This window comes from Hippopotamus amphibius, chromosome 3, assembly GCF_030028045.1.
Source record: "Hippopotamus amphibius kiboko isolate mHipAmp2 chromosome 3, mHipAmp2.hap2, whole genome shotgun sequence".
Taxonomy (NCBI): domain Eukaryota; kingdom Metazoa; phylum Chordata; class Mammalia; order Artiodactyla; family Hippopotamidae; genus Hippopotamus; species Hippopotamus amphibius.
The window spans coordinates 99,257,326-99,282,544 of NC_080188.1; the positions used below are offsets into that span (position 1 = coordinate 99,257,326).

The 25,219-nt window shown below is 65.9% G+C and overlaps 1 protein-coding gene across 1 annotated transcript in view; it reads left to right on the forward strand.

The window, feature by feature from the left end:
* Nucleotides 1-25,219, forward strand: part of LOC130848508 (mucin-5B-like) — a 33,408-nt gene extending 8,189 nt beyond the window's left edge. Inside the window, exons 15-49 of the mRNA XM_057726990.1 lie at nt 29-193; nt 535-629; nt 1,587-1,713; nt 1,928-2,183; nt 2,678-2,730; nt 2,860-2,960; nt 3,080-3,231; nt 3,684-3,822; nt 3,902-4,015; nt 4,903-5,082; nt 5,629-5,868; nt 6,773-6,929; nt 7,216-7,344; nt 7,534-7,681; nt 7,847-7,890; nt 7,965-8,162; nt 8,393-9,271; nt 10,691-18,166; nt 18,302-18,403; nt 18,543-18,748; nt 18,982-19,153; nt 19,875-20,119; nt 20,494-20,680; nt 20,934-21,159; nt 21,243-21,415; nt 21,486-21,555; nt 21,788-21,930; nt 22,301-22,417; nt 22,507-22,544; nt 22,966-23,082; nt 23,469-23,555; nt 23,667-23,789; nt 23,972-24,017; nt 24,175-24,283; nt 24,997-25,219. Coding sequence (XP_057582973.1) covers nt 29-193; nt 535-629; nt 1,587-1,713; nt 1,928-2,183; nt 2,678-2,730; nt 2,860-2,960; nt 3,080-3,231; nt 3,684-3,822; nt 3,902-4,015; nt 4,903-5,082; nt 5,629-5,868; nt 6,773-6,929; nt 7,216-7,344; nt 7,534-7,681; nt 7,847-7,890; nt 7,965-8,162; nt 8,393-9,271; nt 10,691-18,166; nt 18,302-18,403; nt 18,543-18,748; nt 18,982-19,153; nt 19,875-20,119; nt 20,494-20,680; nt 20,934-21,159; nt 21,243-21,415; nt 21,486-21,555; nt 21,788-21,930; nt 22,301-22,417; nt 22,507-22,544; nt 22,966-23,082; nt 23,469-23,555; nt 23,667-23,789; nt 23,972-24,017; nt 24,175-24,283; nt 24,997-25,219 — 13,037 coding nt within the window. The remainder of the gene's footprint in view (nt 1-28; nt 194-534; nt 630-1,586; nt 1,714-1,927; nt 2,184-2,677; nt 2,731-2,859; nt 2,961-3,079; nt 3,232-3,683; nt 3,823-3,901; nt 4,016-4,902; nt 5,083-5,628; nt 5,869-6,772; nt 6,930-7,215; nt 7,345-7,533; nt 7,682-7,846; nt 7,891-7,964; nt 8,163-8,392; nt 9,272-10,690; nt 18,167-18,301; nt 18,404-18,542; nt 18,749-18,981; nt 19,154-19,874; nt 20,120-20,493; nt 20,681-20,933; nt 21,160-21,242; nt 21,416-21,485; nt 21,556-21,787; nt 21,931-22,300; nt 22,418-22,506; nt 22,545-22,965; nt 23,083-23,468; nt 23,556-23,666; nt 23,790-23,971; nt 24,018-24,174; nt 24,284-24,996) is intronic.

Here is a 25,219-nt window from a genome sequence, read left to right on the forward strand (position 1 = left end):
CCCTCTGATGCCCACCCCCTGCCCCCAGGCCTGTGCGGGAACTTCAACCAGAACCAGGCCGACGACTTCCGGACCATCAGCGGTGTGGTGGAGGGCACGGCCGCCGCCTTCGCCAACACCTGGAAGACCCAGGCCGCCTGCCCCAACGTCAAGAACAGCTTCGAGGACCCCTGCTCCCTCAGCGTGGAGAACGGTATCCCCAGCCCGGGGAGAGGGGGAGCCCTGGCATCACCCCGGGGCCGGGCCTGGGAGCTGCCCGTCTGTCTCGCCTGGGCTCCAGGGGGTGGGGGCGAGCAGGGCGGCGTGCGGTGTCGCCGGCAGACTGTGTGCCTGTCCCCGGGAAGGCACCCGCTGTCCTGTAAGCTGTGCCCACGTGGCACGACTGGCGAGCTCCCCATTCCAGTTCGTTTCCCCGGAGGAGGGGCCCCCACAGGGCCTGTGTGTGCCGAGCAGAGGCTGGGCGGGTGGACAGCTGCAGGGGAGGAGGTGTGGGAGGAACGCCCATGACCGCTGGGCCGCATCTGCCCTCCCCAGAGAACTACGCCCAGCACTGGTGCTCCCTGCTGACTGACCCCGCCGGGGCCTTCTCGTCCTGCCACTCTGTCGTCAGCCCTGGGCCCTTCCACTCGGTGAGACCCCCGGCCAGCACCTGCCTCCCTCCCGGCTCCCTCTCTCAGCACCTCTCACATCTCCATGGCAAAGGGTCAGTCCCACCCTAGGGACACGGCCGCTGCTGGTGTGTTCATTGCCTGGGGTGGTCGTAACACAGGAAGGCAGCTGGAGGCATCTACCCCCTGTCCCAGTTCTGGAGCCAGAAGTTTAAAATCACGGTGCTGGCAGGTCCCCTGGAGGGTCCTTCCTGCCTCTCCAGCTCCTGGGGCCACGAGGCTGCATCCCTCCAGCCTCTGCCTCGTGGCCTCCTCCTGTGTGTCTGGGTCCAAGCTCTCCCTTAAGGACACCAGGTGTGTGGGTCCACCCCAGCCCACCCTGCCAATGACCTCATCTTAACTTCGTCACATCTGCAAAGACCCCATTTCTAGCAGAGCCACGTTCACAGGCCCTGGAGGCCCGGCGTGGACATCTCCTTGGGGGACACAACTCGCCCCACGACAGGTGGCTCACCGGCCGCTTCTCTGGAAGCCAAACTCTAATGTGCACGTGAATCCGCCCCTGGGAGTGCGTGTCCACAGCTGGAAGACCCAGCCCCGCTTTGGGGGTGCTGTACCCCCTGCCAGCACTCTCCCCGCCACACCACCTCCAGCCACTTCCTGCCTTCAGTCTCCCCCCCACCCCCGTCCACACCCCGACATGCAGCTCAACCCATAATGGATCTAGAATTCAAGCTGGGCCCTGTCCTGGTCCCACGGGGACCCCTCCCTTGGACCCTGTCCTCGGCCCGGCTGGCCTCTCCCACCCTCCGAGTAGAGCATCCCACAACAGCCCCCCAAGCTCGGGGGCTGCCTTGCAGGAGTCCCTGCCGCCCTCTGTCTCCTGGCCCATCAGGGGTCCCGGGAAGGATGGACAGGGAGAGAAAGGTCCCTGGTGGGCTGGGGTCCCTGATGTCCTGATGCCCCCTGCCCCCCCAGAACTGCCTGTTCGACACCTGCAACTGCGAGAAGAGCGAGGACTGCATGTGCGCGGCCCTGTCCTCCTACGTGCGCGCCTGCGCCGCCCAGGGTGTGCTGCTCCGTGGCTGGCGGGACGGCGTGTGCGGTGAGTGTCCCCCCGCCGGCTTGATGTGGGGGGCAGTGCTGGAGACTCCAGGGCCACCCCGCCGCGTGTCCTCAGCGAGAGCTTTGGGCCTCCTCCCCCCCGGTCCAGAGGGGAAACTGAGTCTTGGGCCACTCCAGCCCCAGCTGAGAAGTGGTCAGGTGAAGCCAGAAGAGCTGCCTGGCCACTGACCCGCGTGCCACCCGCCCACCCCCAGACAAGTACGTGAGCAGCTGCCCCAAGACCCAGAGCTACGCCTATGTGGTGGACGCCTGCCAGCCTACCTGCCGCTCCCTGAGCCAGGCCGACGTCACCTGTGACGTGGTCTTCGTGCCAGTGGATGGCTGCACCTGCCCCTCGGGCACCTTCCTGGATGATGCTGGCGACTGCGTGGCCGCCGAGGCCTGTCCCTGCTACTCCCGTGGCTCTGTGGTGGCCCCAGGGGAGGTCCTGCACGACAATGGCGTGGTGTGGTAAGGGGTCCCCTCCCCGCTGTCACCCCCTCCCTGACAGCACGCCCCCCCACCCATCTGCTCCACCCACAAAGATCTCTGGCCTCCCCCAGAGGACTTCAAAACACAGGGGCTCCCTGGGGAGGGAAGGTCACCCCGTCCAACCCTAGCCCTACTGAGAAGGACCCCTCCTCTGGCCCGGGAAGGTGTTCTGAGGATCTGGGGCTCATGAGGGGCATGGTGTGTGCCCTGGAGGGCGGGCATGGGTACACCCCTGCCCTGGCCTCCCCCCTTCCCCGCCCCCCCCGCCCCCCGCCCGAGTCCAGGGGCCTTTCTGGCACCTCTGCTCACTCACTCAGCACATTTGCAGGGGTCCGGGGCCCTCACTGCCCCCCGGAGCTGGTGGCTCCCTCCCCTCAGGACCAGGCCCCAGGGCCCGGGAGGCCGAGATCGGGGCGGGGTCTGTGGGGCAGCGGGCAGCTGCCCAGCCCGGTCATCGCCCTCCTCTCTCGTAGCTCATGTGTGAGCGGGAAGCTGAGCTGCCTGGGAGCCGTGGAGCAGAGCACAGGTACCGCCTCCCCCTCCCCGGGCCTCCCCGCACCAGGCCGCCCTCCTCAGGGTCCCACGGCTCCCCCACGACCCAGGGGACGGGCGGCCGCCGGCCTGCGCGACTTTCCCAGCGTGGCCTCCTCTGCAGGGTGTGCGGCTCCCATGGTGTTTCTGAACTGCAGCAACGCGCCCGTGGACACGCCCGGGGCCGAGTGTGTCCGGAGCTGCCACATGCTGGACGTGGACTGCGTGAGTCGGCCGGGAGGGCACGGCAGTGCTGCCCTGGGCCCAGGGTGGGCTGCGTGCCCGCCCCTCGGTGTCCCCGAGCTGCGGGGACGAGCCACTGACGGGCGCCCACCTGTCCACAGTTCAGCACTCACTGCGTCTCGGGCTGCGTGTGCCCAGCGGGGCTGCTGTCCGACGGGAGCGGGGGCTGCGTGGCCGAGGAGGACTGCCCCTGCCTGCACAACGAGGCCGCCTACAAGCCCGGGGAGACCATCAGGGTCGACTGTAACACCTGGTGCGTGGAGGGGCCGCGCAGGGGGCAGTGTGGGCGGAGACCATGGGGACAGTGGCCCGAGCTGGCCTCGGCCAGGGTGTCCTTGGCAGGAGGCCGGAGAGGAGCTGAGGCCCGGAAAGCCCTGGGTGGCCCATTTGTCCTCTGGAAGCTGCTCAGGGACTGGCCCTGCCCAATGGCGGGGCCTGTTGAAGCTGCCCCCAGGACCGCAGGCCCTGCACCCCAGGTGCCAAGGGTTGGGGGAGGCTGGAGAAGGGCGCACACCCCGGGGGTGGGATGTCGGATCCCGTGTGCCCCGAGCTCCCTGCTCCATTTAACCCCTTGAGCCTGGCGGGGGTGAGGTAGGGACCACCACATTCTCGTCACGGCCGTGACAGGCTCAGCCACAGCTGCCCAGTGGGGTGGTCTCCTGGCCTGGTCCCCTGAGCAGGGCATTGCTTCCTCTTGCCCCACAGCACCTGCAGGGGCCGCAGGTGGGAGTGCAGCCAGCAGCCCTGCCTGGGCACCTGCGTGGCCTATGGGGATGGCCACTTCATCACCTTTGACGGCGAGCGCTACAGCTTTGAGGGGAGCTGCGAGTACACGTTGGCCCAGGTACGCGGCCCCTCGCCCCTCACTTGGCTGGCACACTGGTGCTGGGGCCGTGACCGTGTGCCTCTCCTCCCCATCCCAGGACTACTGTGTGGGCAACGATGCCGCCAATGGTACCTTCCGCATCGTCACCGAGAATGTCCCCTGCGGGACTACGGGCGTCACCTGCTCCAAGGCCATCAAGATCTTCCTGGAGGTGGGGCGCCTGGGAACCATCTCCCTCCCCCTGCGGCCCTGCTGGACCCCCAGCCAGGGGCCCTGGACCTCCAGCTGTGTCTTCGGGTCTTCGGGCCGCAGTAATGGTCACAGCCTGGGGACTTGAAACCCAAGAAATTCATTCTCTCATGGTTCTGAGGCCAAGCTCCCTCCAGAGTCTCCAGGCGAGGGTCCTTTCTGCCTCGTCCAGCTTCTGGGGGCTCCTGGCTTGTGGCCGCGTCCCCCAGTCTCTGCTCCGTCCTCACACGGCCCCTCCTCTGTGTCCTTTCCCTGGTGGGAACCCCTGTTCCTGGACCTGGGCCCCCCTAAATCCAGGATGGTCTCATCCCCCGATCCTCCACTTTGTCACATCTGCGAAGACCCTTTTCCCAAATCAGGGCATGTTTGCAGATTCTGGGGGTTAGAACTGGACGTGTCTCTTTGGGGAGGACAGCATTCAGCCGCCACACCTGGGGATGACCACTTCTAGCAGAGGGAGGTCAGAGTTCACAGTGCAGAGAGCAGAGCTGCCGTCTGGGGGCCGTTTCACACCCACCCTACGGATGGGGAGGGGCGTGAGGAAGGTGGCAACAGAGCGGGCGGCAGGCCTGAGGTGGGGCCAGGTGGTCCCCGGCAGCTCCTGCGCCCTGCCCCCCCGCTTGTCCACGGCCCCGGCTTCCCACACAGCCTCTGCTGGTTCCCCGCCTTTCAGCGGAGGTTCGCGGAGAGTGTCGGCAGCCCGGCTCATTCCTAACGCAGCCCCAAGCCTTGGGTCCCCGAGCACTCACAGAGCCCGTGTCCTGGGCCACGGGGGTGGTAAGGGGGCTCCGGCCCCAAAGCTGGCCCCTCAGCTCCCTGCAGCTGCCGCCTCCCTGTGCCCCTCTGCAGAACTATGAGCTGATCCTCCACGAGGGTACCTACAAGGTGCTGCAGAGGGGGCCAGGCGGACACCTGCCCTACAGGATCCGTTACATGGGCATCTACCTGGCCATCGAGACTCGCAGCGGCATGGTCGTGTCCTGGGACCGGAAGACCAGCGTGTTTATCCGGCTGCACCAGGAGTACAAGGTGGGGGCAGGCAGGCTGCGGGACCCCCTTGGGTGGGGACAGAGCTCTTATTCCTAGACCTGGCCCAGCGGTGCAACTTGGCAGCTGACGGACTGCTGAGGGCTGGGGGAGGCCATGCACAATGTCTGGTTCCCAGAGGGGCATGTTAAGACCAAACTGACCAGTGGGCATGTCAGTCCTGGTTGGAAAATGCTCTTGGGCTCCCTGGTCTCTGCACTCAGCTGTTCCATGCCCACTGGGCTAAGGTTCTATAGGGGAGCAGGTACCTGCCCACCTGTTCATCTGTCCGCCTGCCTGTCCACCTGTTCACCTGCCCACCTGCCCAATCACCTGTCCATCTGCCCCATATCCACCTTTCCACCTGCTTGGCCACATGCCTTGCTGCCCACTGCAGGACTCCGTGTGCACCCCTGCCTTCCTGAAAGTTCACTGGGTGCTGCCTGGGGGAGTCGGGTGGCCTGCAGTCGTGCCTCCCAGGCCAGGCTCTGTGCTGCTCCCTTGGGCCGCTCCACGCAACCGCACCCTGTGCCGCCTCTGCACCCGCAGGGGAGGGTCTGTGGGCTGTGCGGGAACTTCGATGACAACGGCCTCAACGACTTCACCACGCGGAGCCAGTCTGTGGTGGGCGACGTGCTGGAGTTCGGCAACAGCTGGAAGTTCTCCCCGTCCTGCCCAGACGCCCAGGCCCCCAAGGACCCCTGCACCGCCAACCCGTACCGCAAGTCCTGGGCCCAGAAGCAGTGCAGCCTCATCCACGGCGCCGCCTTCAGCGCCTGCCGTTCTCAGGTGGGCCAAGCGGAGTCTGGGACCGCCTCCTCACCTCCTGGTGGGACCGGGGTCTGGCCTGGGCTGGCCTTCTGAGGATGGCCTTGACCCTGACCACTGCACACAGCACACGTCTGGACCTCCCACCAGGCGGGTGTCCGCGCCCCCAGTCCTGCACTGCTTTCCCTGACCATGCTCAGCCTCATCCCCTGGAAACGGGGCTGCGAGCCTTCTAGGGCCTCAGGGTCCCCTCCCTGCCCTCCCCCACATTCCCTGAGCTGCCAGCCCCCAGCGTGGACAGAGGATCATGATGGCCTGAAACCCTTCCCCGAAGTCCTCCCTGCTATGAAACAGGGACTGCAGGGCCCACGCACCAGCACGGTCTGGCGACCCGGGACTCACACGGTGATGAGCGGGCGGTTCCGTGGCACTGGTCTGAGCTGGCGCTGGCCGGCCTGCGTGAGGCCCCGAGTCCCTCCTGGCACGCATCCTGCCACCCTCACCCCAGGTGCCCTGCCTGTTGGCTCAGAACGTCCTCTGTGATCCTGACACAGCCGTCTCCTCCTCGGATGGTGCGGTCCGTGGCAGCAAATGCGAGACACGGTTGCCCTGGGCTCTGCCGCCTGGCAGGGAGAAGTGGGGGGCACCCCTCACCCTGAGGAGACGACCCCTGATTGTCAGGACAGGTCACAACACGGTCACGGGGAGGGCTGGCCCGCAGTTAAGTGAGGTGCTGAGCAGAGGCAAGGGAGCAGGGGCAAGGGTGAGGGCAGAGAGGCCCCCAGGGACCCGGGAAGGGTGCCCAGGGGGGTCGGTCTCAGATGGCAGGTGGGTGTTGAAGTGCAAATGGGGAGCCAGCTCCCCTGACCCAGGAGCTGAGGGTGGGCTCTTCTCACTGAGCAGACACCCCCCCACCCCCACCCAGGTCGACCCCACCAGGTACTACGAGGCCTGCGTGAGCGACGCGTGCGCCTGCGACGCGGGGGGCGACTGCGAGTGTTTCTGCACGGCCGTGGCCGCCTACGCCCAGGCCTGCCACGAAGTGGGCGTGTGCGTGTCCTGGCGGACCCCGGACATCTGCCGTGAGTCGGGCTCTGTCCGTGGTGGCGGGAGGAGGTGCAGCTGCCCCTGCTCTGGGGCCCGACGGGTATGCATGCACTACACGCGTGTGCACAACTTAGTTTGCGTGAAAACCAGATGGACAGCTCACCCCCAAATGGGATGGCCCAGTGGGGGCCAGGAATTCTGCGTGCAGGGTTGAGAAATGAAACTGGAATTGGGGGGTGGGCCCTGAGACCCCTGGGGTCTGCGAGGAGCAAGGGGGCGAGGCCCGGCGGGCGCCCACAGCCTCTCCCCCCTCACCTGCAGCCCTGTTCTGCGACTACTACAACCCACACGGGGAGTGCGAGTGGCACTACCAGCCCTGCGGGGCCCCCTGCCTGAGGACCTGCCGGAACCCCAGTGGGCGCTGCCTCATGGATCTGCCGGGCCTGGAAGGTGAGGGCAGGCTGTGCTGGGGAGGCCACACCTCGTCACGCCAGCACAGAGTGCAGGCCACGGGCAAGGGGGCGCCTGCCACCCCGTGCCCCCCCTCCCCCCCACGCAGGACAGGGAGGCAGCGGCCGGGACATTCCCCACTGCCTGGCCTGAGAGGGGAATCTTCTCCCGGCCCTGTGCCCACCGCAGGCTGCTACCCGAGGTGCCCGCCCAGCAAGCCGTTCTTCAACGAGGACCAGATGAAGTGTGTGGCCCGGTGTAGCGGCTGCTACGACGAAGATGGAAACTACTACGATGTTGGCAGCAGGGTCCCCACAGCGCAGAACTGCCAGAGCTGGTGAGCCGGTTGGGGAGAGGGGGCAGGGTCTGGGAGGACATGGGGGCGGGGCCAGACAGGGTCTGGGTGGGGCCGGGGCGAGCATGGGCAGATGTGGGGCGGGGTGGGTGGCTGAGGAAGGCCTGGGCCCTGCTGGCGCTCAGCTCTTCTCTCTCCCCCTCCCAGCGACTGCACCTCCAGTGGCCTCCAGTGCACATACAGCCCTGCAGGTAAGGGGGGCCCTGTTGGTTTGGGGGCTGGGGGCTGGGTGCTCCGAGTGAGCCCTGTACCTGCCCGCCTTTAGCCTGCACGTGCACCTATGAGGGCAGGACCTACACCTACGGGGACGTCATCTACAACACGACCGATGGGCTGGGCGCCTGTCTGATCGCCATCTGCAGAGACAATGGGACCATCGTCCGGAGGGCTGTGGAGTGTCCTGGAACCCCTTCCACAACACCCTTCACCTTCACCAGCACTGCGGCTCCGCCCTCCACCACAGGTAAGCCTGGCAGACACACCACTGGTCCTGCCTCACTCACTGGAGCCCCTGACTCCGGTGACAGTCTGGGTGCCAAGGGAGGACCCAGCAGGCACCTGGTGCGGTGTCCTGGGTGCAAAGGATGGCCCGGGGCCAATGCTGGGGCAAGGGGACATGAGTCACCCCTCCTCTGGGCGTGCCTGGCAAGGATGCAGGAGAGGCTGATGGGGACTCCTGCCCTCTGCCCACAGGCTCGGTCTCCACCCCCTCCACCGTGTGCGTGCGGAAGAACTGCCTCTGGTCCGACTGGTACGACAGTGGCCGTCCAGAGCTGGGCCTGGAAGGGGGAGACTTCGAGACATTTGAGAACCTGAGGCAGAGGGGCTACCAGGTCTGCCCAGCCCCCGCGGACGTCCAGTGCCGGGCGCAGGAATTCCCACATATTCCCCTGGAGGTCCTGGGCCAGAAGGTGGAGTGTGGCCGGGCCCGGGGGCTGATCTGCCTCAACAGCGAGCAGAGCCCCCCGCTCTGCAACAACTACCAGCTGAAGGTCCTCTGCTGCAACTACGTGCCATGCAGCAGCAGCCCGGCCCCCAGCACCAGCCAGTGGCTGTCCACCCAGCCCCTGTCCACCTCCACCCAGACCACGCCCACCAGAGGCACCACTCTCCCGATGACGACGACGACGGCCTCCACCCTGCAGACCCCCTCCACCGCGCCTGCCACAACCGTGACCAGAGTGGGCAGCAGCTCTGTAGCGCCGACCACCACCACCTGTGAGCCCCACTGTCAGTGGACGGAGTGGTTTGACGAGGACTACCCCAAGTACGAGGAGGCTGGGGGGGACGTCGAGTCCTACGACAAGATCAGGCGTGCAGGAGGGGACGTGTGTGAGCAGCCCCGGGACATACAGTGCCGGGCCAAACACCTCCCCAGCAGGAGGCTGGAGGGGCTGAGTCAGCGAGTGCACTGTGACGTCAACTTTGGCCTGGTCTGCAGGAATGCCGAGCAGGTGGGCCGGTTCAAGATGTGCTACAACTATGAAATCCGTGTGCTGTGCTGTGGGTCCAGCCACTGCAGGCAGCCCACGACCCCCAGCACCACTTCCACAGCCACCACTGCCACCACCTCCACTGCCACAGCCCCCACTGCCACCACCTCCACTGCCACCATTGCCACAGTGGCTACCTCCACTACCACAGTCCCCACAGCCACAGCCCCCAATACTACCACCTCTACTGCTATAGCCCCCATTGCCAGTACGTCCACTGCCACCATCCCCACAGCCACTACCCCCATCCCCACTACCACAGTCCCCACTGCCACCACCTCCACTGCTACAGCCCCTGCTGCTACAGCCACCACGGCCACCACCTCCACTGCCACAGCCACTACTGCCACCACCTCCACTGCCACCATTGCCAGAGTGGCTACCTCCACTGCCACCATCCCCACAGCCACAGTCCCCACTGCCACCACCTCCACTGCTACAGCCCCCACTGCTACAGCCCCCACTGTCACCACTGCCACTGCCACCATTGTCACAGTGGCTACCTCCACTGCCACTATCCCCACAGCCACAGCCTTCACTAATACCACCTCTACTGCTACAGCCCCCACTGCCACCATGTCCACTGCCACCATCCCCACAGCCACCACCCCTATCCCCACTGCCACAGCCCCCACTGCTACAGCCCCCACTGTCACCACCTCCAATGCCACCATTGCCACAGTGGCTACCTCCACTGTGTCCACCCCCACAGTTACAGCCCCCACTACTACCACCTCTACTGCTATAGCCCCCACTGCCACCATGTCCACTGCCACCATCCCCACAGCCACCACCCCTATCCCCACTGCCACAGCCCCCACTGCTACAGCCACCACTGCCACCACCTCCTCAGCCACCATCTCCACTGCCACAGCCCCCACTGCCACCACCTCCACTGCTACAGCCCCCACTGCCACCACCTCTACTGCCACCATCCCCACAGTCACCATCTCCACTGCCACCACCCCCATCCCCACTGCCACAGTCCCCACTGCCACCACCTCCACTGCCACCATCCCCACAGCCACCACCCCCACCCCCAGTGCCACAGCCCCCAGTGCCACAGCCCCCTCTGCCGCCACTGCCACCACCTCTACTGCTACAGCCCCCACTGCTACAGCCACCACTGCCACCACCTCCACTGCCACAGCCACTACTGTCACCACCACTACTGCCACCATTGCCACAGTGGCTCCCACCACTGCCACCATCCCCACAGCCACCACCCCCATACCCACTGCCACAGTCCCCACTGCCACCACCTCCACTGCTACAGCCCCCACTGCCACCACGTCCACTGCCACCATCCCCACAGCCACCACCCCTATCCCCACTGTCACAGTCCCCACTGCCACCACCTCCGCTGCTACAGCCCCCACTGCTACAGTCACGACTGCCACCACCTCTACTGCCACCATCCCCACAGCCACCATCTCCACTGCCACCACCCCCATCCCCACTGCCACAGTCCCCACTGCCACCACCTCCACTGCTACAGCCCCCACTGCTACAGCCACCACTGCCACCACCTCCTCAGCCACCATCTCCACTGCCACAGCCACCACTCCCACCACTCCCACCCCCACAGCCACCACCCCCACCCCCAGTGCCACAGCCCCCACTGCCACTACCTCCACTGCCACCATTGCCACAGTGGCCACCTCCACTGCCACCATCCCCACAGCCACCACCTCCACAGCCACCACCACCATCCCCACTGCCACAGCCCCCACTGCCACAGCCCCCACTGCCACCACGTCCACTGCTACAGTCCCCACTGCCACCACCTCCACTGCTACAGCCCCCACTGCTACAGTCACGACTGCCACCACCTCTACTGCCACCATCCCCACAGCCACCATCTCCACTGCCACCACCCCCATCCCCACTGCCACAGTCCCCACTGCCACCACCTCCACTGCTACAGCCCCTACTGCTACAGCCACCACTGCCACCACCTCCACAGCCACCATCTCCACTGCCACAGCCACCACTCCCACCACTCCCACCCCCACAGCCACCACCCCCACCCCTAGTGCCACAGCCCCCACTGCCACCACCTCCACTGCCACCACCCCCATCACCAGTGCCACAGCCCCCAGTGCCACAGCCTCCACTGCCACCACCTCCACTGCCACCACCTCTACAGCCACCACCTCCACAGCCACCACCCCCATCCCCAGTGCCACAGCCCCCACTGCCACAGCCCCCACTGCCACCACCTCCACTGCCACCATCCCTACAGCTACCACCTCCACAGCTACCACTCCCATCCCTACTGCTACAGCCACCACTGCCACCACCTCCACTGCCACCATCTCTACAGCCACCACCTCCACAGCCACCACCCCCATCCTCACTGCCACCACCTCTACTGCCACAGCCCCCACTGCCTCTACTGCCTCCAGCACAACCACCACTGCTGTGCCACCAACCACACAGCCCAGGACACAACCAGGGAGCACAGAGGTGACCAGGTCCCCCACCAGCAGTGCCACACCAGTACCTTCCCTTTCCACGGGACTGACAGCCCGTGTGACGTCCTTGAGTCCCAGCCACACAGGCACACTCCTGACATCTGCCACGGGGGGCCTCACATCTCCCCCAGGCTCCACAGAGTCCACCATCCCAGGGACGGCCACGTCAGTCCTCCCAACTCGCACAACCTCATGGGGGTCCACCCTGGCATCGGCAACCACACGAACCTCCAAGGCTCATCCACCAACAGGAACAGCAGTGAGCACAGTGGGCACCGCCTCCACCAGCCTGCCACCCACCTCACACCCCGAGACCAGCACGCCTGGAACCCTGGTGCCAACAACCACCACGGGGGCCACCACCAGCCAGGGTACCACCAGCTGTCAACCCAAGTGCCAGTGGACAGAGTGGTTTGATGTGGACTTCCCCACCTCGGGGGTCAAGGGCGGAGACATGGAGACCTACGACAATATCCGGGCCGCGGGTGGCAAGATGTGCCAGCAGCCGCAGAAGATTGAATGCCGGGCAGAGAGCTACCCCGAGGTGAGCATCGATCAGATCGGGCAGGTGCTCAGCTGCAGCCTGGAGGCCGGGCTGGTCTGCAGGAATGAACACCAGAGGGGGCAGTTCACCATGTGCTTCAACTACAACATCCGTGTGTACTGTTGCGACGACGTCCGGCACTGCCCCACCATGGCCACCCCCCTCCTCACCTCCACCACACCGCCCACGACCAGCAGTCCCACAGCCACGGAATCAAGGCCCTCAACCTCTGCCACGACCCAGACCCGACCCACATCCACCACAATGCCCACCACCGGCGGTCCCACACCCACAGAATCAAGGCCCTCAACCTCTGCCACGACCCAGACCCCACCCACCTCCACCACGCCCCCTGCCACCGGTGGCTCCTCAACCATGGTACCAAAGTCCTCGATCACCACTGTGACCCAGACTGGTGCCACCTCAAAAGCCCCTCTGACTGCCCCCATTCACCAGTCCACCTTTGGGACCGGCATTCCCTCAACAGCCATGACGCCCACCACAAGGGCTACGACCTACACCCACTCCCTGTCCCCCACAGCCACTTCTCGGGTCACAGAGCTCCCCACGAGGCCTATCAAAACCACACCCACATCTCCTATCCCCATATCCAGCAAGAGCCAGGCTACCTCCAGCACAGGGCCCGGCACCAGAGCCTCCCTATCCACCCCCTTGCCTGAGCCCAGCACTCTCTCACTGGGCACCACCCTGGCTCCCTCCACAGCCACCTCCACAGCCACAGTGTCCTCGCAAAAGACTCATATCTCCAGCCCCACTTCGGTCCCGACGTACTCACCATCCAAGTCTACCACCTGCCAGCCTCTCTGCGCCTGGACGGACTGGTTGGACCACACCTACCCAAAGCCAGGGGCCTCTGGGGGGGACTTTGAGACCTATGCTAACATCCAGGCGGCCGGCGGGGCCATCTGCCAGCGGCCTCTGTACCTGGAGTGCCGGGCCGAGGCGCTGCCCAACAAGACCCTGCAGGAACTGGGCCAGGTGGTGCGGTGCCAGCTGGAGGAGGGCCTGGTGTGCCGGAACCAGGACCAGAGGGGCCTCCTGTGCCTCAACTACCAGATCCGCGTGTTCTGCTGTGACCACAGCCACTGCCTCACCACCCCCAGCCCCACGTCCACCATGCCAGCTCCCTCACCTTCCACCATCAGCACCAGCACCGGCAGCCTGTCATCGACGGCCACCTCCCAGACGCACCTCTCCTCCCCCAGAACCACCGGGATGCCCATCCCCACCAATGGGACAGGTCCCTTCTCCACAGGGACCACCCAGAGGAGTCCCACCCCCATCACTGTGACAGGTCCCTCCTCCACAGAGACCACAGGGAGGGGCTCGACCCCCATGCCTGTGACAGGTCCCTCCTCCTTGAGGACCACACAGAGTGTCTCCACCTCCACCCCTGTGACAAGTCCCTCCTCCTCCGAGATTACCAAGAGGGTCTCTACCCCGACCCCTGTGACAGGTCCCTCCACCATGGGGACCACAGGGAGGGTCTCTACACCGACCCCTGTGACAGGTCCCTCCTCCACAAGGACCACCGAAACAGTCTCTACCACCACCACTGTGACAGGTCCCTCCTCCACGGGGACCACCCAGAGGGTCTCCACCTCCACCCCTGTAACAGGTGCCTCCTCCACAGGGACCACCGAGACAGTCTCTACCACCACCACTGTGACAGGTCCCTCCTCCACAGGGACCACCCAGAGGGTCTCCACCACCACCCCTGTCACAGGTGCCTTCTCCACACGGACCACTCAAACGGTCTCTACCCCGAGGCCCGTGACAGGTCCCTTCTCCACGGGGACCACCAGGAGGGGCTCCACCTCCACCCCTGTGACAGGTCCCTCCTCCACAGGGACCACTGAGACAGTCTCTACCACCACCACTGTGACAGGTCCCTCCTCCACGGGGACCACCCAGAGGGTCTCCACCTCCACCCCTGTGACAGGTCCCTCCTCCACAGGGACCACCGAGACAGTCTCTACCACCACCCCTGTGACAGGTCCCTCCTCCATGGGGACCACTGAGACGGTCTCTACCCCCACGCCTGTGACAGGTCCCTTCTCCACAAGGACCACCGAGACAGTCTCTACCACCACCACCGTGACAGGTCCCTCCTCCACAGGGACCACCCAGAGGGTCTCCACCTCCACTCCTCTGACAGGTCCCTCCTCCACAGGGACCACCGAGACAGTCTCTATCCCCAACCCTGTGACAGGTGCCTCCTCTACGGGGACCACCCAGAGGGTCTCCACCTCCACCCCTGTGACAGGTGCCTCCTCCACGGGGACCACTGAGACAGTCTCTATCCCCACGCCTGTGACAGGTCCCTCCACCACAGGGACCACCCAGAGGGTCTCCACCTCTACCCCTGCGACAGGTGCCTCCTCCACAAGGACCACCGAGACAGTCTCTACCACCACCACTGTGACAGGTCCCTCCTCCACGGGGACCACGCAGAGGGTCTCCACCTCCACCCCTGTGACAGGTCCCTCCTCCACAGGGACCACCAAGACAGTCTCTACCACCACCCCTGTGACAGGTCCCTCCTCCACAAGGACCACCGAGACAGTCTCTACCACCACCACTGTGACAGGTCCCTCCTCCACAGGGACCACCCAGAGGGTCTCCACCACCACCCCTGTGACAGGTGCCTTCTCCACACGGACCACTCAAACGGTCTCTACCCCGATGCCCGTGACAGGTCCCTTCTCCATGGGGACCACCAGGAGGGGCTCCACCTCCACCCCTGTGACAGGTCCCTCCTCCACGGAAACCACCCAGAGGGTCTCCACCTCCACCCCTGTGACAGGTCCCTCCTCCACAGGGACCACCGAGACAGTCTCAACCCCCATGCCTGTGACAGGTGCCTCCTCCACGGGGACCACTGAGATGGTCTCTACCCCCACGCCTGTGACAGGTCCTTTCTCCACAAGGACCACCGAGACAGTCTCTACCACCACCACTGTGACAGGTCCCTCCTCCATAGGGAACACCCAGAGGGTCTCCACCTCTACCCCTGCGACAGGTGCCTCCTCCACAAGGACCACCGAGACAGTCTCTACCACCACCACTGTGACAGGTCCCTCCTCCACGGGGACCACCCAGAGGGTCTCCACCTCCACCCCTGTGACAGGTCCCTCCTCCACAGGGACCACCGAGACAGTCTCTACCACCACCACTGTGACAGGTCCCTCCTCCACGGGGACCACCCAGAGGGTCTCCATCTCCACCCCTGTGACAGGTGCCTCCTCCACAGGGACCACCCAGAGGGTCTCCACCTCCACTCCTCTGACAGGTCCCTCCTCCACAGGGACCACCGAGACAGTCTCTACCACCACCACTGTGACAGGTCCCTCCTCCACGGGGACCACCCAGAGGGTCTCCATCTCCACCCCTGTGACAGGTGCCTCCTCTACGGGGACCACCCAGAGGGTCTCCACCTCCACCCCTGTGACAGGTCCCTCCTCCACAGGGACCACCGAGACAGTCTCTACCACCACCCCTGTGACAGGCCCCTCCTCCACGGGGACCACTGAGACGGTCTCTACCCCCACGCCTGTGACAGGTCCCTTCTCCACAAGGACCACCGAGACAGTCACTACCACCACCACTGTGACAGGTCCTTCCTCCACAGGGACCACCCAGAGGGTCTCCACCTCCACCCCTGTGACAGGTCCCTCCTCCACAGGGACCACCGAGACAGTCTCTATCCCCACCCCTGTGACAGGTCCCTCCTCCACGGGGACCACGCAGAGGTTCTCCACCTCCACCCCTGTGACAGGTGCCTCCTCCACGGGGACCACCCAGAGGGTCTCCACATCCACCCCTGTGACAGGTCCCTCCTCCACAGGGACCACCGAGACAGTCTCTATCCCCACGCCTGTAACAGGTCCCTCCTCCACGGGGACCACGCAGAGGGTCTCCACCTCCACCCCTGTGACAGGTGCCTCCTCCACAGGGACCACCGAGACAGTCTCTATCCCCACCCCTGTAACAGGTCCCTCCTCCATGGGGACCACCCAGAGGGTCTCCACCTCCACCCCTGTGACAGGTCCCTCCTCCACAAGGACCACTGAGACAGTCTCTACCACCACCCCTGTGACAGGTCCCTCCTCCACGGGGACCACTGAGATGGTCTCTACCCCCACGCCTGTGACAGGTCCCTTCTCCACAGGGACCACCCAGAGGGTCTCCACCTCCACCCCTGTGACAGGTCCCTCCTCCACAGGGACCACCGAGACAGTCTCTATCCCCACGCCTGTGACAGGTCCCTCCACCACAGGGACCACTGAGACAGTCTCTACCACCACCCCTGTGACAGGTCCCTTCTCCACAAGGACCACCGAGACAGTCTCTACCACCACCACCGTGACAGGTCCCTCCTCCACAGGGACCACCCAGAGGGTCTCCACCTCCACTCCTCTGACAGGTCCCTCCTCCACAGGGACCACCGAGACAGTCTCTATCCCCAACCCTGTGACAGGTGCCTCCTCTACAGGGACCACCCAGAGGGTCTCCACCTCCACCCCTGTGACAGGTCCCTCCTCCACAGGGACCACCGAGACAGTCTCTACCACCACCCCTGTGACAGGTCCCTCCTCCACGGGGACCACTGAGACGGTCTCTACCCCCACGCCTGTGACAGGTCCCTTCTCCACAAGGACCACCGAGACAGTCACTACCACCACCACTGTGACAGGTCCCTCCTCCACAGGGACCACCGAGACAGTCTCTATCCCCACGCCTGTAACAGGTCCCTCCTCCACGGGGACCACGCAGAGGGTCTCCACCTCCACCCCTGTGACAGGTGCCTCCTCCACAGGGACCACCCAGAGGGTCTCCACATCCACCCCTGTGACAGGTCCCTCCTCCACAGGGACCACCGAGACAGTCTCTATCCCCACGCCTGTAACAGGTCCCTTCTCCACAGGGACCACCCAGAGGGTCTCCACCTCCACCCCTGTGACAGGTCCCTCCTCCACAGGGACCACCGAGACAGCCTCTATCCCCACGCCTGTAACAGGTCCCTCCTCCACGGGGACCACCCAGAGGGTCTCCACATCCACCCCTGTGACAGGTCCCTCCTCCACAGGGACCACCGAGACAGTCTCTACCACCACCCCTGTGACAGGTCCCTCCTCCACGGGGACCACCCAGAGGGTCTCCACCTCTACCCCTGCGACAGGTGCCTCCTCCACAAGGACCACCGAGACAGTCTCTACCCCTACTCTTGTGACAGGTCCCTCCTCCATGGAGACCACCTCCAGCACAGGGCCCGGCACCAGAGCCTCCCTATCCACCCCCTTGCCTGAGCCCAGCACTCTCTCACTGGGCACCACCCTGGCTCCCTCCACGGCCACCTCCACAGCCACAGTGTCCTCGCAAAAGACTCATATCTCCAGCCCCACTTCGGTCCTGACGTACTCACTGTCCAAGTCTACCACCTGCCAGCCTCTCTGCGCCTGGACGGACTGGTTGGACCACACCTACCCGATGCCAGGGGCCTCTGGGGGGGACTTTGAGACCTATGCTAACATCCAGGCGGCCGGCGGGGCCATCTGCCAGCGGCCTCTGTACCTGGAGTGCCGGGCCGAGGCGCTGCCCAACAAGACCCTGCAGGAACTGGGCCAGGTGGTGCGGTGCCGGCTGGAGGAGGGCCTGGTGTGCCGGAACCAGGACCAGAGGGGCCTCCTGTGCCTCAACTACCAGATCCGCGTGTTCTGCTGTGACCGCAGCCACTGCCTCACCACCCCCAGCCCCACGTCCACCACGCCAGCTCCCTCACTTTCCACCATCAGCACCAGCACCGGCAGCCTGTCATCGACGGCCACCTCCCAGACGCACCTCTCCTCCCCCAGGACCAGCGGGACGCCCATCCCCACCCGTGGGACTGGCCCCTCGTCCTCTGGGAGTACCAAGTGGGTCTCCACCCCTAGTCCCTCCACCTTCCCGGGGTCCCCACCCATGACCTCCAAGCCAGGCTTGCCCAGTGCCTCCCCCACAGTTTCCCTGTTGACATCCCCTTTATCAACCACCAGTGGGTCCCCACCCACCACCCCCTCCTGGTCCTCGGAGACCTCAGGCAGCCTTGGGACCTCCCCAGTGTCCACCACCTCTTCCAGCCCCACGACATCCTGCTATTGCCATGCCTTCGGAAATTTCTACCTACCAGGTGAGTGTATAGCCCACCCTCCCTGCACACCTCCACCCTGGATGCTGGCTTCCCATGGGCCGTATCCATGTGCCCACCTGTGCTGGGACACCCTCCTGTCCTGCCTCCCTGGCTGACCTGGGTGTCTCTGTCTTCGTAGGGGAAATCATCTATGATAAGATCGATAGAGCGGGCTGTCAGTTCTTAGCCATCTGCAACCAGCTCTGTGACATCGACCGCTTCCAGGGTGCCTGCTCTACCCCCTCCTCACCAGGGACCTCAGCTTCCACTTCCCCAACCACGCCGGTTACCACGCCAGTTACCACGCTGGTTCCCGGCTGCTATCATACCACCCCTCCGCGACAGGTGTGCCTCTGCCCCCTCCCAGAACCGCCAGGCCTGTCTGTGTGCACGGGGTCTGGGGCGCCCATTAGGGCTGATGGCACAACCCCAGCCCCCGGTGACCACTGCGTGGGTAGCTCTGGCTGGAGGAATGCACGCAGGGTTTGGGCCTGGTCAGCACCGGGGCTGGCCAGGAGGCAGGGGCAGTGAGGGAGGGTCTCGCAAGCCCACCTGTGCCCTTGTGCCCTTGTCTCCAGGTGAATGAGTCCTGGACCATGAAGGACTGCACGGTGGTCCGGTGTGAGGGCAACAACCGGGTCGTCCTGCTGGGGCCGAGGCCGCAGGAGAGCGTCGTCTGCGTGAATGGGCACCTGCCTGTGAAAGTGCAGGGCGGAGACGGGCCCTGTGACTACCGCTATGAGTGCGAGTGTGAGAGCCGCGGGGGGCAGGGTGGGCGGGGGGTGTGGGGGCGTTGCTGCCGGGCGTCTGGGATCCCATGCCCAGGACCACTGAGCCCGCCTCCAGGTTCAGCGGTTTGGAGGGAACCCAGGGGTTTCTGAGACCAGGGAGAGGAGGGGACCGTAACCTGAGGGGCCCTGAGCAGCTTTCCCTGCAGAACAGCAAGCAGGAGGGATGGTCTTCCAGCCTCTGGGGGTCCTGGGGGAGGCTGAAACCAAGGACCACAAGCTGGGTGGTTCCAAACAACAGAAAGGGATTCTCACCCCGTCCTGGAGACCAGAAGTCCGAGGTCAAGGTGTTGGCAGGACCGAGCTCCTCCCAAAGCTTTAAAGGAGGGTCCTGTCTTCCCCTTCCAGACTTGGAGCCCCAGGCTTTCTGGGCTGTGGCAGCCTCCCTCCAGTCTCTGCCCTAGTCGCGACGTGGCTTCTTCTCTCTGTCTCTTTGAAGGACCCCTGTCACTGGATTTAGGGCCGCCCTCGTAACCCAGGATGACCTCGCCCCATGATCCTTAAGTTAATCACAGCTGCAAAGACCCTATTCCCAAAGGAGGTCACATTCGCAGGCTCTGGGGCCCCCATGCAACATGCTACACCCACGTCCTAAACGAGGGGACTGAGGCCCAGGGAGCTGAGCGACTCCCCAGGGTGGCAGCTCTGGGCGGCACTGTGTGAGGCCCGTCCGCACCCCACAGGCTCCTGCAGCGGCTGGGGGGATGCCCACTACGAGACCTTCGACGGCACCTCGTACTCATTCCTGGACAATTGCACCCATGTCCTCATGCGGGAGATCAGTCCGCGCCACGGAAACCTCAGCGTCCTCCTGCACAGCCGCTACTGCCGGGCCGCCACCAGCTGCCGCCGCGCCCTCAGTGTCCACTACGAGGCCATGGACATCGTCCTCACTACCACGGGCGCCGACGGGCAGGAGGAAAGCCTGGTGAGCGCCAGCTGCAGAGCGGTGCCGGCCTGTCCTGACCCGGCTAGGGGAGGCCCGGTGCCTGGGGACCGCATTTCCCCACCCAGAGGGCAGCTCCCATGGGGGTGCCCGGACCTGGGGCCCCGAGCACTGTGACTCCCGGGCAAGGAAGGCGCGTGGGGGGGTGCCTGCGGCCAACAGCACCCTGGGCCTCAAGTGTGCCAACTGTGACCCCAGGCCCGAGGGGGGACCTGTGCTACAGGGTGTGGGCGCCGAAGGGGGGGCCTAGCGCCTGGCAGGCAAAGCCTCCAAGGCAGGCCCGCCACCCCTCGGCCCCAGTCACGGGTCCCCGGTCACATCCCCCCCACCTCCCCCAACCCCGGTCACGTCCCCAGATCCTGTTTGGCCACATGTCGGTGGGGCAGGGCTTCAGCAAGAACGGCCTGACGGTGAGGGTGACGGGGGCCACCGGGATGAGCGTGGAAATCCCCGCCATCGGCGTGAGCATCGCCTTCAATGGGCGGGTCTTCCAGGCCCGGCTGTCCTACAGCCACTTCAGCTACAACACCGAGGGCCAGTGTGGTGAGCGGGGACCTGCAGGACGCCTGCTGGGAGAGGGCGGGCTGGGCACCACCGCTGCGGCCACACGCCCCCGCCAACCCCCCCCCCCGCCCCCAATGCCCACCTGCTCCCCCTGCCACTGCCCCAGGCAGGCAGCAGTGTTTCATAGCCGAGGGGCGGCCAGGGAGGTTGGGGGATGGAAAGGGGAGAGGAGGATGGTCTGGTGAAACACACCCCCTACTCCGCGGTGATGCGCCCACCCCACGCTCCCCAGGCACCTGCACCAACAACCGCAGGGACGACTGTCGCCGGCCTGACGGCACCATGGCCCCCACCTGCCAGGACATGGCCCGGTCCTGGCTGGTCCCCAGCAGCAGTGGGGAGGGCTGCTGGGCCCCGACTGGCCTGCCCCCGACCACCAGCCCCTCCTCGCTGGTGCCCAGCACACCCACATCCACCCTGTGCCCCCCAGATCCCCTCTGCAAGCTGCTGCTGAGCCCGTGAGTCCTCCGTGTGGGACGGGTGGTGGGGGCAGCCGCTCCGTGGGGCCTCCACTCCGGCCTCTGACCGGCCCCGCCCGCAGGGTCTTCGCCGGCTGCCACGGCCTCATCCCGCCCGGCCCGTTCTTCAGCACCTGTGTCCTAGACAGCTGCAGCCGCCCTGAGGGGCTCTGCCAGAGCCTGGAGGCCTACGCGCTGCTCTGCCGCGCCCGGGGCGTGTGTCCCGACTGGCGCAATGCCACCAGCGGGCTGTGCGGTGAGTCGGGCGCAGCTGCTGGGGGCCCTGGCCTCCTCAGCCCACCTGACACCCATCTATGTGCCCCCAGACCTCACCTGCCCGCCCACCAAGGTGTATAAGCCGTGTGGCCCCGTGGAGCCCGAGTCCTGTGACTCCAGGTGAGTCTGCTGGGCAGATGGGGACGGGACAGCAGGGACAGCACACCTCCCAGGCCTGCCTGAAGGGTCTGGGGGGAGCCGGGAGGAGGCTCACAGAGGGTCTGGGACCCCCAACCCCAGATCTCGGAGCGCCCTCCCCCCACCCCGACCTCCAAACCCGGACCCCAGGGGCAACCCCAGCCCCCACCATGCCCACTGCCCCCCTCCTCCGACTGCCCTGGTCACCTTGCAGGAGCCAGAGCCTGGCGAGTGGAGGGCTGGTGGAGGGCTGCTTCTGTCCCGACAGCCACATCCTGTTCAACTCACACACGGACGTCTGTGTTCCCCAGTGCCGTAAGCACCGCCACGTCTGGGCCCCCGAGCCAGCCCTGCAGAGTGGGAGGGGGAGGGCCAAGGGGCGGGCAGACAGCAGAGGAGACGGTGTCGGGTACAGGCCACCCGGCCGGCAGAGGAGGGCCGCAGGGGCTGGACCGTGGCTGGATCACTAGGTGGGAAGGCCTCTCGGGCCTTCATTTTTCCACCTAAAAATGAAGCTGGTGACCTCCGGCGTGTGCTTGTACCACCCAGGGACTTGGGGAAGACCAGGGAGGTGACAGAGTGTGGGGACCCAGAAGGGCCACGGAGAGCCGTTAGCTCCTGTGGAAGGGACCTCTTCTGTCCAATGTGGGGAGATGTTATCCTGGGAACGAGAATAGCTGGAGGAGAGGGCAGGGGCACCCCAGGAAGCCCCTTGTCTCTCCCGCAGTCTGCAACACAAGCACATGCCCCCAGAGCTCTGTCAAATGTGGGCCGAGAGAGCAGCCGACCTGCATCCAGGCAGAGGATGGCCGCTGCCCACCCTCACCTGCCGTGAATCTCTGGGGTGGGGGTGGGGGGGCGGGGCTGGGGGTCTGAACACTTCATCCCGCTGCCGCTGCCTGGGCAGGTCCTCAGCCCTCTCTTTCCTTCCAGCGCCACAGCCATGCCTGTACAACGGCACCACCTATGGGGTAAGGGCTCAGCGGCCAGGTGGTCGGGGCAGGGCGGAGGGTGGGTCCCGGGCTCGGCATACCTGCTGAGGGACGCCCCGTGTCCACTCCCTGTCTCCCCACACCCAGCCCTATCCTGCCCCTCCTGCCACGACAGCAGGTGAGTCAAGGCTCTGTGCCCTGTAGAAGAACCTGCTGCAAGAGCCTCTGGGAGCTTCTCTCTCCCAGCAAGACCTTCAGGGCAGGACCCAACCCTCCCACCCCTCCTGCCTGCCCGGGGCCCCTGCCTGCCCTGGTCTACGTTGAGCCAGGTGGCACATCCGCAATCCCACATGAAGAGGAGAGAGACCGCTCTGCGGGCCTCACCGAGCAGGGAGGGGTCCTGGCCCTGGTGCCCCCTCAGCACCCTCAGTGTCACCTCCACTCACCCTGTCCACTGCAGGTCGGTGCAACCTTCCCAGCAGTCATTTCCTGCCACACGTGCACCTGCCTGTCCGTGGACGCCCAGAGCCCGACCGTGCAGTGTAAGAAGAATGCCTGCAACACCACCTGTCCCCAGGTGAGACCATCCTCCTGGGCAGACCCAGGTCCCTGGGGCAGCCCCCAGTCACCACACCCTGGACTCCAGGAAGGGTCTCCAGCTCAGGCTTCACTAGGGGTTTTCTTCCCAAAGGGAGGGAGGGAAGCAGGAGGATGGTGGAGGGGTCTTGGGTGAGGGACAGGACCTGCAGGCTGCTGGGGTCAGGTTCCTGGAGGGCAGAAGTGGAGAAGGTGCTAGAAGCAGGGGTGAGGCCAAGAGGGGACACTGGGGCAGGGCGGAGACAATGCCTCACAGAGGAAAGGGGCTGTTGGGGAGGCCCTGGGCCCCTGGGGTGTGGGCAGGAGAGCAGGAGGGCTGAGGAGGCAGGCTGGGGCTGTGGGACGTGACCACCGCTCTGCTCCCAGGGCTTCCAGTACTCGAGGGTGGCCGGGCAGTGCTGCGGGGAGTGCGTACAGACGGCCTGCCTCACGCCCGACGGCCGGCTGGTCCAGGTAAGGGGGGCTCGGTCTCAACGCCCGCGCCTCAGAGACCCTCCGCACCAGCTCCTCTCCGCCCACCAGATAACCCCCAACCCGGCCCCCTCTCTCCCCCTGTTATTTCAGCCCAACGAGACCTGGGTCAACAGCCTCGTGGACAACTGCACGGAGTACCACTGCCAGGCCGAGAACGGACCCCCCTTGCTGACCCCGACGCCCGTCGCCTGCCCGGACGTGTCCGGCTGCAGGGTTTGTGCCTCCCGGCCCCGGAGGCCCCGCCCACGCCCAGAACCACACCCACCATAAGCCACGCCCACACCACGGGAGGCCCCACCCACACAACCCACCCCCGACCCGTAAGCCACGCCCATAGCACCCGGGAGGCCCCGCCCACACCGCCCCAGCCCACCCTCTGCCCCCTCCGCTCGCAGGGCATCCTCCGGAAAAGCGGCTGCTGCTACTCCTGCGAGCCCCTGGGTAAGTCGAGGCCCGCCTTCCCGCCCCCAGCCCCGCCCACAGACCCCTCCCGAGGCCGCCCCGCCGCCAGAGCCCTTACCCGGGGCGGGAGGTGACGCGGGGTGCGGCAGAGATCGGGGCCTCTGGGACGCGCCTCCACCGCCTTTCCTCTGCCCAGACTCCTGCCAGGTCCGCGCCAACCTGACGGTCTTGCACCACCGGGGCTGCGCCACCCAGGCCGCTGTCAGCGTCCCCTTCTGCGAGGGCTTCTGCCCGGGAGTGTCCCGGTGAGCAGCCCGCGGCTTCCCCCACCAGGAGACACGAGGACACCACCCGGTGCCGCACGTGGCCCTGTCCCTGGCCGACACCCTGCGCTGGGGCCGGGGCTGGGGCTGGGGCTGGGGCGGGAGGGCCCAGCTTGCTGCAGGAAGCAGAGAAGGGCCACCCTGACAGGGCTGCACACACCCTGGGGCCTCCCCTCAGCCCCAGAGCCGGGCCGGCCCTGGAGAGCCACGGCTGCCACCCGAAGGTCAGTGTCCACGTGCAGGACTGGCAGAGTCCGGGCCTTCCGTGGACCAGACTGTTGGGGCAGAGCTGCTGGCAGAGGACCCCCCACCCCCCACCCCCCACTCCCACCACCACCCCAGATGCCCGGCCAGCAGCCAGCTGTGAGCAGGCCGGCCAGAGAGCTGTGAGCCCGCCCAGAAGAGGCAGGAGGAAGGGACCAGGCCTGGCTGGAGGGCCCAGGGCAGCTTCCCAGAGGACGGGTCTGCCAGAATCAGCATGTTTGAGGAGCTGGTTTGGGAATGAGAGGGGGCCTGGCTGGGGAAGGTCGTGGTTCAAAGTGACCGAGAGCGCTGCCTGGGCCAGTACAGAGAAGCCCTGGGAGCTCAGGGAACAGGCCCAGGGCCACTGTCTCCAGACCCCTGAGAAAGCAGGAGCCGGACAGTCCGGGTGGTGGGGGCTGGGAGGGCAGGTCCTGAGGGCCGTGCGTCTGCAGGTACTCCATGGAGACTCAGGCCACACAGTGCCAGTGCATCTGCTGCCGGGAGACCAAGACCCACCAGGAGGTGGTGACCATGCAGTGTCCCGATGGGACGGCCTTCCAGCACACCTACACCCACGTGGACGCGTGCAGCTGCGGCCCGTCCTGCCTCTCCTCACCCCAGGCTCCCGAGGACAGCACCCCTGTCTCCCAGATCTACGGGTCCACCAAAGTCTGA